At 39.6% G+C, this 14,890-nt stretch overlaps 1 protein-coding gene across 2 annotated transcripts in view; it reads right to left on the bottom strand.

Annotated features, from left to right (window-relative positions):
- LOC127438680 (potassium voltage-gated channel subfamily H member 1-like) overlaps positions 1-14,890 on the bottom strand; it is a 95,899-nt gene that overhangs the window by 60,557 nt on the left and 20,452 nt on the right. For both annotated transcript variants that reach the window (XM_051694428.1, XM_051694429.1), the window contains exon 7: positions 10,496-10,925. In XM_051694428.1, the coding sequence (XP_051550388.1) occupies positions 10,496-10,925 (430 nt within the window). The remainder of the gene's footprint in view (positions 1-10,495; positions 10,926-14,890) is intronic.

Below are 14,890 nucleotides of genomic sequence, written 5' to 3'. Positions count from 1 at the left end.
GCTAAAAACCAAACCCGCTCCTAAACGTAGCACACTACATTTACTGGAGCCCCATATGAGGTTTTAATGAGTTAGATTCAATTAATTAATTTAAATATTAATTAATAACTAAAGAAGTAATTATTAATTATTTCTGATAGTAACACTGATCTGAACAACCAGTAAAGCCCTACATATCAGCTTTATTGCCAAGTATGCTTACACATACAAGGAATTTGTCTTGGTGACAGGAGCTTCCAGTGTACAACAATGCAAAAAAAAATACAAAAACAGCAGCAAGACATAGATAATAATAAAAACATACACACACAGACACACACATACATACATACACACATACGTAGTGCAGTCTAATAAAAATCTGTTATCTGTTATGTACAGTGCAAATACAAATCTGTTATGTACAGTGCAAATGTTTTTTTTTTCTTTCAGAGGAATGAAATGGCAGAAGAGGTTGGATGTGTTGTATAAATATAACAAAAAACTAAACTGTGTATTGCACATAGTTATTGCTCAATGGGGCAATTTAACTGTTGACGAGATGGATAGCCTGAGGGAAAAAACTGTTCCTGTGCTTGACGGTTCTGGTGTTCAGAGCTCTGAAGCGTTGGCCAGAAGGCAATAGTTCAAAAAGGTAGTGGGCAGGGTGAGTGGGGTCCAGAGTGATTTTTCCAGCCTTATTCCTCACTCTGGAAGTGTATAGTTCTTGAAGGGGGGGGGGGGGGCAGGGGGCAGGGGGCAACCAATAATCCTCTCAACAGTCCAAATTGTCCTTTGTAGTCTTCTGATGTCTGATTTCGTAGCTGAACCAAACCAGACAGTTATTGAAGTGCAGAGGACAGACTCAATGGCCGCTGAGTAGAACTGTATCAGCAGCACCTGTGGCAGGTTGAACTTCCTCAGCTGGCGAAGGAAGTACAACCTCTGCTGGGCCTTTTTCACAATGGAGTCAATGTGTGTCTCCCACTTCAGGTCCTTTGAGATGGTAGTGCCCAGGAACCTGAATGACTCCATTGCTGCCACAGTGCTGTTTAAAATGGTGAGGGGGGTCAGTGTTGGGGTGTTCCTCCTAAAGTCCACAATCATCTCCACCGTTTTGAGCGTGTTCAGCTCAAGGCTGTTTTGACTACACCAGACAGCCAGCTGTTCAACCTCTCCTCTGTATGCAGACTCATCGTCATCTCGGATGAGGCCAATGACAGTGGTGTCATCTGCAAACTTCAGGAGCTTGACAGAAGGATCCTTGGTGATGCAGTCATTGGTGTAGAGGGAGAAGAGTAGTGGGGAGAGCACACATCCCTGGGGGACACCAGTGCTGATTGTTCAGGTGCTGGAAGTGAGCTTCCCCTGTCTCACAAGCTGCTGCCTATCCGTCAGAAAGCTGGTGATCCACTGACAGATAGACATGGGAACAGAGAGTTGGTGTAATTTATTCTGGAGTATAGCTGGGATGATGGTGTTGAAAGCCGAACTGAAGTCCACAAAAAGGATCCTTGCATATGTCCCTGGTCTGTCCAGATGTTGCAGGATATGATGCAATCCCATGTTAACTGCATCATCCACAGACCTCTTTGCTCAATAAGCAAATTGAAGGGGATCTAGAAGGGTTCAGTGATGTTCTTCAGGTGGGCCAACACCAGTCTCTCAAATGATTTCATGACCACAGACGTCAGGGCGACAGGTCTGTAGTCATTAAGTCCTGTGATTTTTGGTTTCTTTGGGACAGGAATAACGACTGAGTGTTTGAAGCAGCATGGGACTTCACACTGCTCCAGTGATCTATTGAAGATCTGTGTGAAGATGGGGGCCAGTTGGTTAGCGCAGGATCGAAGACACGCTGGTGAGACGCCATCTGGGCCTGAAGCTTTCCTCGTCTTTTGTTTCCGAAAGACGCGGCTCACATCATCTTCACAGATCTTATGTGCAGGTTGAGTAGCAGGAGGGGGGAGGAGGGGGGTTGCAGGAGGTGTTGGTGTTTGTGTGAAGTGAAGGTCAGAGTGGGTGTGGGGTGTGAGATTGGGCCTTTCAAATCTGCAGTAGAACACGTTCAGGTCGTCAGCCAGTTGTTGGTCCACCACAGGGTTGGGGGTAGGAGTCCTGTAATTTGTGAGTTGTTTCATGCCACTCCACACTGATGCAGGGTCGTTAGCTGAAAACTTGTTTTTCAGCTTCTCAGAGTATCTTTTTTTAGCCACTCTGATTTCCTAGTTCAGTGTGTTCCTGGCCTGATTGTACAAGACTTTATCCCCACTCCTGTAAGCATCCTCTTTGGCCTGACGAAGCTGCCTGAGCTCTGCTGTAAACCAAGGTTTGTTGTTGTTGAACTTTAAATAAGTCCTAGTAGGAATGCACATATTCTCACAGAAACTGATATATGATGTAACAGTATCTGTGAGCTCGTCCAGGTCTGTGGCTGCAGCCTCAAAAACACTCCAGTCCATGCAATCGAAGCAGGCTAGTGGTTCCCGCTCTGCTTCATTGATCCATCTATTTACAGTCCTTACTTCTGGCTTGGTTGATTTTAATTTCTGCCTGTAGGTTGAAAGAAGATGAACCAGACAGTGATCAAAGAGTCCCAAAGCTGCTCTAGGGACAGAGCGATATGCATCCTTTATTGTTGTGTAACAGTGATCCAGTATGTTCCTGTCTCTGGTGGGGCATGTAATGTACTGTTTGTATTTGGGCAGTTCACGTGTGAGATTTGCTTTGTTAAAATCCCCAAGAATAATAATAACTGAGTCCGGGTATTGTTGTTCCATGTCTGTGATTTGATCAGCCAGCTGTTACAGCGGCGCATTCAAACGCATTTGGCGCGATATACACACTCACCAGAATAAACAAGGAAAACTCCTGCGGCGAGTAGAAAGGCTTACAGTTAAAAAAGAGCACTTCCAAATTAGGACAGCACATCCTCTTTAACATTGTTACAACTGTACACCAACTTTCATTGATGTAAAAGCATGTTCCACTGCCTCTTGTTTTCCCCATTAACTCCGCGATGCGATCCGCTCTGAACAGCTGGAAGCCCGGCAGATGTAACGCGCTGTCCGGAATGGCTTCACTCAGCCAGGTTTCTGTGAAGTACAAGGCAGCAGAGGTTGAAAAATCCTTGTTTTTGTGGGTGAGGAGATGTAGTTCGTCCGTTTTGTTAGGAAGAGAGCGGAGATTCGCAGTGTTGATCGAAAACCCCGCCGACAGAGTTTGACCAGCACACTGGCTCGTCTTCATCGCCTGCGTCTCCTGAACAACAAAGCCACGCCTCCAACTAAAATGTCTAGCAAAAAATATTCAAAATGATGAACCCCATCAGCTTTGGGTGCATAAATATTTGCCAAAATCAGATTTTGCCCCTGTATTTCAACCTCGCACATAACAGTCCCAGCTGGTGTCCATTGCTCGGAAATCTGCCGGTTCATGCACGCTCACGAGACTTTCCGTGACACTATTGCTACCAGATTGCTCAAGTACAGTGATATATATATACAGTATATATACAGTACTGTGCAAAAGTCTTAGGCACATAAGATGTTTCACAAAAGCATTTGTCTTAAGATGGTTATTTATATCTTCAGCTTTAGTGTGTCAATAGGAAATATAAATGTTAGACTCCCAAATATTGAGATTAGAATAGAAGAACAGGGAGCCCTGCAACAGATGTCATGGCCCCCACAAAGCCCCCCACTGAACATCGTGTCAGTCTGAGATTACATAAAGAGACAGAAGCAATTGAGACAGCCTAAATACATAGAAGAACTGTGGTGAATTCTCCAAGAAGCTTGGAACATCCTATCTGCCAACAACCAAGAAAAACTGTGTCCAGGTGTCCCTAGTAGAATTGGTGCTGTTTTAAAGGCAAAGGTGGTCACACCGAATATTGATTTAGCTTTTTTATGCTTACTGGACTTTGTATGACATTGAAGTGATAAATGAAAACTATTTATTTCATTATTTTTGAAGACATCCTCACTATGCAACATTTTTCACAAGTGCCTAAAACTTATCCTCATTAGTTATTGAGGATTACTTATCCTCACTTATCCTCATAAGTATATATATATTTATGTACAATTAAATGGTATGGTTTATCTTAAGAAAAAATAAGATATATTTCTTATTTTTTCTTAAGATAAACCATGCCATTTAATTGTACATAAATATAAATAAAATAGGCCCCAGAAAACAATAACATCGAACCCACAATGTGAGCAAATGAGCTCAACAGCATGTTAACAAAGAGAGAAAAAAAGAAAGGAAAAAAGAGAGTCAGGCAGTGGGCAGAGAACAGAACAACAAACCCTCTCAGGTTACGTCAGAAAAATGCATGATGTGTAGTCTCTATTGTTGATCGAGTACAGGCAAAATTACCCACTCATTCCATTGATTTAATGAAGGCCATAGCTTGTCATGGGCATGTAAAGTCTTGTGTCCATCCTTGCCATCAATTCTCAGCTTAGCAGTATACAGCATTGCGAAGCTTACCTTCTGATGTTGCAATAATTTCTTAAACTCCTCGAATCCATCCCATTTCATGTGTGTAGCTCTAGAAAAGTCCAGAAAAACCATGATGTTTTGTTCCTCCTAGCACGACTTGCCTTTATTCCTCGCAGCTCGCAGAATAATGTCTCTGTCAGCCAACCTTAAGAATCTTGCCAGGATAGATTGGGGTCTGTCACTCGCCCCGGGAAGCTGACCGAAAACTCTTTGGGCGCACTCAATTTCGAGTTGACGACCCACAGTGTTGATCAAATTCGAAATAAGCCCATCCAAAAACTTCACCATATCTTGACCTTCCTTTCCCTTGGGGATTCCAACATGTACATTATTACATCTGCTCCAATTTTCCATATCCTCTAGTTTTTCCCATACCCGTTCGACATCGGCTTTGGTGGATGGCAGGTTAGCCTGCAGCTCTCTTTCGGCGGACTCCAGAGACTCAACACGCTTCTCAACCTCATCCATTATTGTGATCAAGGTGGAAAGTTTCGCCTCCATAGATGTGATCGCTCTACATATTTCTGCGAGGGCCTCCATGTTGGTTGAGATTTTTGTTAGTTCTGCATAAATGTTTGAGATATCCCGACTTACGTTGTGAGGCCTGCTGTCATTATCAACTGGACCTCTGCCATCTTGATCCTGTGAGGCGTCTGCCGTGTGAGAATGTAAGTGCTTTTTAATGTCTCCACAGGCCAATGATTTTCCCTGCACTCCCAGCTAAGGTCAAACACCCTTTGGTCAATACGTTTTTGCGAGGAGCTAGACAGCTGTGGCCCTCTCGCCCCACTACTGTCCCGGTCTGAGAATGTGCTGCTACTCGCTTTAGCTTCATTCAAACTTGTTGGGGACCTTTAGGATTTTTTGGTCATGACTCTTGCTTAGAGTTCAGATCAGAATTTCCGAAGGCCGTCCATTAGTTTATAGTCAATTGATCATTTATAAATTATTGTTCCTACATTAATAAGCTACATATACAGTAACTACTTTCTTATTTGTTTATATTCACTATAACAAATGATTAATTATTGTTTAATAAGTTCATTTATAAGCAGTTTGATAATGTTTTTTGAACAAGAACACGGCATGAATTCATAGTAAATAAAGAAATTATATATGTAATTAATTGGATTTACATTTAAATATAATTAATGTATTTGTTACTGTTTTAGTAACATTTACTATTAAAGCAATTATTACTTAATATATAGGTCGTAATAATGCATTGACTTATTGCTAACTAAGCATTTTGCGTGACCTCATCTAAAGTGAGAACTGTATATGCCTAAATAAATATTTATTAATGATACATTAGCCACAGCATCTCAACAACAAAGGCTCAAAACAGACACTAAAGCTTAACAAAAAAAAAAAAAAAAAAAACGCAAAAGTACAGGAATAATAATGAGAGAGGAAAATCCACAGTTTATTAAAAGAGATCCTCTAATTGCTCAAACACATGTTCCATCCTATTAAGCTTTATAAGCAGACTTGTTCTCATTATTGGTAATTAAAATGACTGTTTAATTCAATTTCACCAGTGGACCTACTATAAATATTTCACTAAATTGAATCTGATTCCAGAAGGAAAGTCCAAAAATCCCACTACAGTCTCTGTGCACACATTGGAAACAGGCAGCACGTCACCACGGTCACAAGACAGTGAAAAAAAAAAAAAAATTGGAAAGAGCATGTAACGTTATATTATTGACTTTAAATTATATTTTGCCAATTCAGTGCCTATTATACTTCATTAGTGAAAATGTCCTTACTATACTGCTGAAGTGTACAAGCGATGTTGTCACCCCGTACATGTTACTTTTCCCAGTGCTGGGCCGGCTGGAACAATAACAGTAGTTTGTGGTTACTGAATAGGGAATTTTATGTAATAATTTTACAAAGATTGCAGGGGTTGCGATTTGTATCTCAGGTCAAAAGCACAGCATTTAATGTACAAATGTCTGCAGTATGACAAAACGTCCTAAGATTTGAATGCTGATCAACAAAGAATTCAGATTTCAGGAAGACACATTTGTCTCTCATAGAAAACAATTTTTAGCCAAAGTTTCAATGAGCAAAATTAGATATTCAATACATCAGCAACTTTTCTTACTTCAAAGTAAATTCAAATGTTTAAGTTTGCAAGGCATAAAAAAATAGGACCCGATGAAATATTTATTTTTCCCTAATTCTACTTTCCATTCCATTTTTTTCTGAATTCCATGTTTAAAAGATTAATTATTATTGTTTTTTTAATAAAAAATATGACTAATCAAATGAATTCATAAAGAGTTCATCAAATGAAATTATTTTATCATATAAAGTGCTTCAATAACATCTTCACAGCTGAATCTAAAACAGTTATTTTTTGTCGTGAGTAAAACAGAGAATCACTGTATAAATTAAAAACTTACAGTACATTCAGTACAACAGCACACTTGCTTTTTAAATTTGTTAAAATATAATTATTCCTGATATTATAATAATAATAATAATAATAATAATAATAACAATAATTATTTGTATTATTATTATTAATAAAATGAATATTACATTTTTACTATGCAGTAGTAATATATTTTTGGTCATAATTTCTTCAGTTTCACGCATCCATTTAAACCTAACTTTTATTTTGATGGATCACTGTGTCAGTTTGTGTCTGTTTGACAGAAGTTTCATACTTCTGGATAAGCAGTTCGCTACGTGGTCCTTTGATTGTTACATCGTAAGAGGTTGCAATTTCATCAAATAACTAGTCTGGAATGTGCTGCACGCTTCACATTAAATGAGCGTTTCGCTTTCTGCAATCTAATACACAGATTACAGAAGTCATAATGTGATGTTTTTTAGCAGGTCAACGCCATCACACATCACTTTGAAGCGTGCAACACAAGATAACTGAATATTTCTTAAATGAAATCGCAGGCTGCTGTGGTTTAATAATCAGACTTGGACAAATGTACAACACATTTACAAGATCAACGGAAGATTTAGTGCCAATGCAGTACTGGCTCGACTTTACGATGCTTACAATTTAGCAAGGTGTACAGTGCCCCATGGACCTTAGGCCTATTCCATCAGGAGTATGGCTTCCCCCTGGGCTTGGGAAAATTGAGTTTCTCTAGAGGACATCTGTCTGGCAGAAGGCTGGGCTTCCCCTTATTCCTATGCTAGCTTTTATAATTTGGATATTTCCTCCCTCTCTTCCCAGATTTTGTCTGCTAAGGAGGGTTGATGTTTCACAACCCTGTTGACTAGTGTCATTGTTGAAATACTGTATGTGCACGTATTTGACCTTGGTTTTTTCTCTCTCTTCCCATTGTGAATGCAAAGGGGAGCTTTTTTACAATGTTTGTTTTACTAGCTTGAATGGCTAGTGGCATTGTTGTATTGCTTTTACCACAACAATTTCTTTAGTGTTCTTACTCTTCCTTCCTATTTATCAACAGGTTGTTTTGATGCTTTTTCAATTCCCTCTAGTGGCTATTGTTCTAGTGAGTGTGAATCCATAGCACAGCGTTATGGTAAATAATTTACTGACCCAGCGTCCTAGTGACTGACTTGAAAGTAAATGTCTCTGTTACGACTGTAACCTTGGTTCCCTTAAAAGGAGGGCACGAGATGCGAGGTGTAGTGTTGATTTCCCGCTGTTAAGGGACAGAGAGATAGCTCTCCCTACAGTTGAAAGATTTTGACAAAAAGGCATTGCGCTTCGTTTTGAATGTCCGTGATTATGCACACATGAGAGGTGATGTCAAGCGCCTTCTGCCAATAACATTGGCATGATTCCATACAGGCTTCAGAGATCATCACTCCTGGGAGGAGTTCCCATCGCATTATGTGACACAGTGTCTAATTCACTCCTTTCAAGGAACCAAGGTCGCAGTCATAACTAAGATGTTAATTGTATTAAAACCATGGTTTCTGCAAAAAAATAAATAAATAAATAAATAAATAATAATAATAATAATAATCATGGTTACTAACTACTGGTTAATACAAGATTGCTACAGTAAAACCATGATTAATTTCCATTAGGGCTTAACCCCAACCCTAATCAAAGGAGCGATCCAATGTAGACACGACCAATGCCAAGCTGCATGTGAAAGCCAACACCCTTCATGCCTCAAACTAGGAAGGGAATGCATGCAGCTGACAGACCCCGCCCCTTTAACTGCATCTAAAGGTGGCTTTACACAGTACACAGTAACTGTGGGTCCCCTATTCATTTTCAATGAGAGAGGCATCAGGCAGCAGAACTCGTGTCCCTTGCACACACATACACACACACACACACACACACACACAAAGTACTCTGGCGGCCAAAAGTTTGGAATAATGTACAAGAAATGAAAGAATTTGGTACTTTTATTCACAAAAGTGGCATTCAACTGATCACAATGTATAGTCAGGACATTAATAATGTGAAAATTACTATTACAATTTGAAAAAAATGTTCAAACTTAAACTACTTCAAAGAGTTCTCATCAAAAAATCCTCCACGTGCAGCAATGACAGCTTTGCAGATCCTTGACATTCTAGCTGTCAGTTTGTCCAGATACTCAGGTGACATTTCACCCCACACTTCCTGTAGCACTTGACATAGATGTGTCTGTCTTGTTGGACACTTCTCACGCACCTTACAGTCTAGCTGATCCCACAAAAGCTCAATGGGGTTAAGATCCATAAAACTCTTTTCCAATTATCTGTTGTCCAATGTCTGTGTTTCTTTGCCCACTCGAACCTTTTCTTTTTGTTTTTCTGTTTCAAAAGTGGCTTTTTCTTTGCAATTCTTCCCATAAGGCCTGCACCCCTGAGTCTTCTCTTTACTGTTGTACATGAAACTGGTGTTGAGCAGGTAGAATTCAATGAAGCTGTCAGCTGAGGACATGTGAGGCGTCTATTTCTCAAACTAGAGACTCTGATGTACTTATCCTCTTGTTTAGTTGTACATCTGGTCTTCCACATCTCTTTCTGTCCTTGTTAGAGCCAGTTGTCCTTTGTCTTTGAAGACTGTAGTGTACACCTTTGTATGAAATCTTCAGTTCTTTTTGGCAATTTCAAGCATTGTATAGCCTTCATTCCTCAAAACTATGATTGACTGAAGAGTTTCTAGAGAAAGCTGTTTCTTTTTTGCCATTTTTGTCCTAATATTGACCTTAATACATGCCAGTCTATTGCATACTGTGGCAACTCAAAAACAAACACAAAGACAATGTTAAGCTTCATTTAAAGATCCAAATAGCTTTCAACTGTGTTTGATATAATGGCAAGTGATTTTCTAGTACCAAATTAGCAATTTAGCATGATTACTCAAGGATAAGGTGTTGGAGTGATGGCTGCTGGAAATGGGGTCTGTCTAGATTTGATCAAAAATGACTTTTTTTAAACAGTGATGGTGCTGTTTTTTACATCATTAATGTCCTGACTATACTTTGTGATCAGTTGAATGCCACTTTGGTGAATAAAAGTACCAATTTCCTTCTGAAACAGCACAATCTGTACATGATTCCAAACTTTTGGCTGCCAGTGTATAAGCACCATCTTTATTATTCATGCCACTGCAGCAACACAAATAAGACACTTTGTGGTTCTGTGGTTACACCAGACTACTAGGGTGAAAATAGCCACTCCTTAAAAATAAATTAAAGCTTCCTCTTCCAACTTTAACAAAACTTAAACTTCAAAATTAAAAACTATATTAGCCTTCACTCTTCAGCTGTCACTGAAATTCAAACAGATGTGTGCATTAATGTAATTTATGTTTTCAATGCATTCTACATAAATATTATTTTAGAAATATGTGTAACCCAACATAATTAAAATGTGGTAACTGTAATCTTATAACAAGAATTTAAAATGTACTCTGTTTGACTATTTTTCACATAACAGTAAATGGCCTACACAGAATATCAATGCAGAAAACATTGTTACGTAGTGGCACAGTGTGAACTGATTTCTAGAGTAGCCTGAATTTCATCTAGTGGTGTAGAATTTCACTCACAGCCAATCATCATCATGGCCACGGCAAAGATCTTCTCTCCATCTGTGGTGGGCGCAATATTCCCGAAGCCAATACTGGTCAGGCTGGTCATGGTGAAATACAATGAGGTGATGTAGACAGAGTCTTTGCTTGGTCCCCCCTCCCACTTCCCCGTGCCGCTGGCGTTGAAGCGATATGGCATGCCGACGGATTCTCCCAGAAGATAAAGCCAGCTGTCTGTACGGACCATGTTGACCACCTCGTCAATGACCTCATAGTCACCGATGCTGTACCATATACAGGCCAACCAATGAGCAGCCAAGCCAAACACACAAACCAGCAAGACCAGAACCGCTGCCCCGTATTCAATGTAGTGGTCCAGCTTACGGGCCACACGGCCGAGTCGCAACAAACGCACCACCTTCAGTGAACTGAAGAGGCTGCTGATGCCCTGCAAAAAATAAGAGTATATATTAGTAAGATGATGAGTACATCATTTATGTAGTCATTCAGCAAATACTTTTATCCAAACCTAAGTTTAAGATGGTTAGCTGGTCTTAGCTGGTATCTTAGCGTGGTCAGGCTAGATTTAGATAGATTTTGGGCACTTTATAGCTGGTCAGTCTGGGAGATCAGCTGGCCTACCAGCTAAACCAGTTTAACACCAGTTTGGCCAGGCTGATAGACCATCTTAAACCAGCTAAGATCAGCAAACCAGCCAAAGTACTTATTTTCTTTTTCAGCAGACAATTCACTCATTACAGGTTCAGTTCAGTGACCTGAGGTTAAGTGTCTTGATCAAATGTGCAATGGTGATGTTTCAAGGGCTACTACTTGTAAGATCTTACCAGGAACCTATCAGTTTCAAGCCCAGATATTTACCTACAAATCCACACCACCTCATTGGTCAAGATTCCCTCTGTACATGTACAATGTACCTACAGTATAATATTCACAATTTTAACTGATATGGGCTTTCCACACTTTAAATTGTTAACCCTGGGTCATTATTTACTCTGGGATAAGGTAGTACTGGGTTATCTTGTTCCATGTTTCACACTGATCATAATTTACCCTGTGTAATTTACATTGTACAGTACTGTGCAAAAGTTTAGGCACTTAAGATGTTTCACAAAAACATTTGTCTTAAGATGGTTATTTATATCTTCAGCTTTAGTGTGTCAATAGGAAAAATACATTTTAGACTCCCAAACATTACTTTTGTAAATAGAAAAGATTAGAATAGAAGAACAGGGCACTCTGCAACAGATGGCATTGCCCCCACAGAGCCTCCCACTAAACATCGAGTCAGTCTGAGATTACATGAAGAGACAGAAGCAATTGAGACGGCCGAAATAGATAGAAGAACTGTGGAGAATTCTCCAAGAAGCTTGGAACATCCTATCTGCCAACAACCAAGAAAAACTGTATCCAGGTGTACATAGGAGAATTGGTGCTGTTTTAAAGGCAAAAGTGGCCACAAAAAAAATATTGATTTATCTTTTTTATGTTTACTGGACTTTGTTAATTTATAAATGAAAACTATTTATGGCATTATTTTTGAAGACATCCTCACTATGCAACATTTTTCACAAGTGCCTAAAACTTTTGCACAGTACTGTATATCTTTGGCACTACAATTCGAGATTAGCACCACAAAAGCAGTGGTAACCCTGCTCTGTAGGGTTTTATAACCCAGGGTTCAAAATAGCACTAACCCCCTTCAAAATTCCAAGTGTAAATCATTGCTTAATCCAGGATTAAAAGTGACCTTAACCTGGGGTTAAAAATTGAGCTAACCTGCTTTCAGAATACCAAGTCTGAAATGTTGCTTAACATGGTTAAAAGTGGCCTAAACCCGGGGTTAAACACTTGATGCTCTTGTGATGCTCAGGATGTTGTGTCATACAACTTGATGTATCTAGATACTCATAAATACACATAAGCTGCTGAAAAGAAAAACAGTTTATTCCAGCCTAAGATGGTTTGCTGGTCTAGGATGGTTCTCCCAGCCTGGGGTGTGTTTCCTGTACAATGATGTAACGTACTGCTTAACCACCGTAGTACTATGTAGGGGTGTGCGGAATAACAGCCTTATTCTGAAGGCACGAGGTGTCAAGCAATTGTGAAATGTCAAACTCACATTTTATAGTGAATATTAAATAAAAATAAAAATATTGAAAGAAATTAGAAAAAATTACTATAGCCTACAAACAGACAAAAGTCCTGGAAGTCTATCGGGAATTTTTATGATATACTTTAGGCTAATTTGTGCGTACATATTTTAACATAATGTGGAGGACATCATGATTTCGTTTAATTACACCTGCAGGATTAGCAAAACACAGAATAAATGGCAAGAGTGAGCCTCTCTTTTCCAGAAGAGAATGACGAAATAAAATAATGTTAAAGGAGGGGTTTTGGGATGTTGATGAACGTTAAGAGAAGGATAGATGAGCTCTGCTGTAAAATCATCACTTCAGGTCAAGAATTTAACATGGCACCTAGGGTGGTTTATAAATGAATATATGGGAGTAATTGCAAATAAATCGTGTGATAAATTAACATTTCAAAAACTGGAAAATGTACATGATGTAGTATCTTACTATATGTTACTCTTGACAAGCTCAGATTTCTGAGATGCACACAATAAGCGGATACTGTAAATGGAGTCGAGACCACGGCTATCCAATTTGAAATCACACAGTGCACATTTGCATTGATAAGGTTTACACTTTAGTCATATTGGCTTCACAGACTCATAATTTTGTTGTAATTTTGGATATGTTTATTTAAAATGTCGCTTTATCCTTGTACTTCTTGGATAATCAGTCAAACAAATATTTTTTTCTATTATTCAGATGAATTTGTTATTCGTTATTCATGCCTTTCCGAATATGGTGCTCAGCTTGCATCGTTGGATAAATTAATTAGCTAGTCAGGACAGTCTCCCAAAACTGTAGTAACTATGACACACATCAATCGTTCAAACCACATTGGTTCAGCAATATAGAGCTGTTGTTAATGATGTTACGCAGGGGGTGGAGTAATAACTTCCACGAATATGAAGTTATAAAATCTCATTTACATGAACACAAAAAGCCATTCAATGCAAGAAAGCTGCTGAAGACACGAAAGTGGTGTGCACTGTGTAATGCGACAGATACTGTATGTTGCACTGCAATAGTGCGGTTTCTCTTTACATTAGTGTTCAGGGTTCCCCTAACACACTTGAGCACATACGCACATGCACATACTCCAGAAACATATAAACAGCACTTATGAATTAACATATACACATAAAAGCCTTGTTCTCTGACAGAAATTGTGTGTGATAAAACGCTGTCTCTTAAAACTGTTAGATGCCATCCTTGGTTTTGGTTTTTGCACAGACTCCTTGCTTTAATCCCTCAGTGGGAAGTGCACATTCTATTATTTAGACATATTTTTTTCTGGGGTTTAGCTGTCAGGTTGTTGTAGCAGGGACTGCAGCGGAACAGCAGTGTGTCAAGACAGGAGATTATAGCCCTCACACACAGTCCTCTTTCACAACGTCTTTGCTGGGCACGTCAACACCAGTTACCCATCTTTTGCCTGCTCATGTTGCTGGCAGGAAAGAGCCAAACACAGCCATCATTCTTGTGTGTTCTTGTGTGTTGTATCCAATTGTTCCTGCATACACTTGTCTGCCCAGATTTCCAGTAAACACTGCACCTATGCCATAGACCAAAGTGATCCCTTTGCAGGCATGTTTGTTAAACGGAACAGTCGCATCATTGACATCATGTTTCGAGTTCCGTGCTCGGCCATGGTTAGTGATCACACTAGATGTGTACCATGCCTGGGCCAACTGAACCTTGCCCGAGCCCACCTCTTCAAGCGGGCCAAGGCACAGTTCAACGTACTGTACCCAGGGACAGTACGGAGTGATCACACTAGTCAAACGAACTGAACTTTGGTGGTCAAATGTGCTCGGGCACAGTACAGATTGCCTAGTATGAGTACACCCTTACTGTCTCTTAAATGGGCTGTACTGCAGTTTAAAGTGTTTTTGGATCATTCCGCGGACAAAACATTGAAAAAAATATCTTTCCAAGAACATTCAGTATACACAGAACTCTAGACAACATGAGTTGTGGAAAATCAGATGAGATCTAGGAGCTTTATACAGTTTTATATCGTGTGTGCCATTGAAGTGATGGTAACTCACCCCTCACAGCCTTGTTTAAATTTCCGTTTAAAATCAAAGATGGTGCTACTGTGAATATGGTCTATACAGAGTGCATATCAAACTGTTCTGAGATCAGTGCATTCAAAGAAAAACTGTAGATTAAGCCATTAACTGATTAGGGACTAGGCGGCAGGGCAGCAATCCAGCTGCCTATAGCTTTCCTATGTAGCCAAGTGCATTCACTT

Source organism: Myxocyprinus asiaticus, chromosome 50, assembly GCF_019703515.2.
Source record: "Myxocyprinus asiaticus isolate MX2 ecotype Aquarium Trade chromosome 50, UBuf_Myxa_2, whole genome shotgun sequence".
Taxonomy (NCBI): Eukaryota; Metazoa; Chordata; class Actinopteri; order Cypriniformes; family Catostomidae; genus Myxocyprinus; species Myxocyprinus asiaticus.
This window is presented reverse-complemented; position numbering and strand designations above follow the sequence as displayed.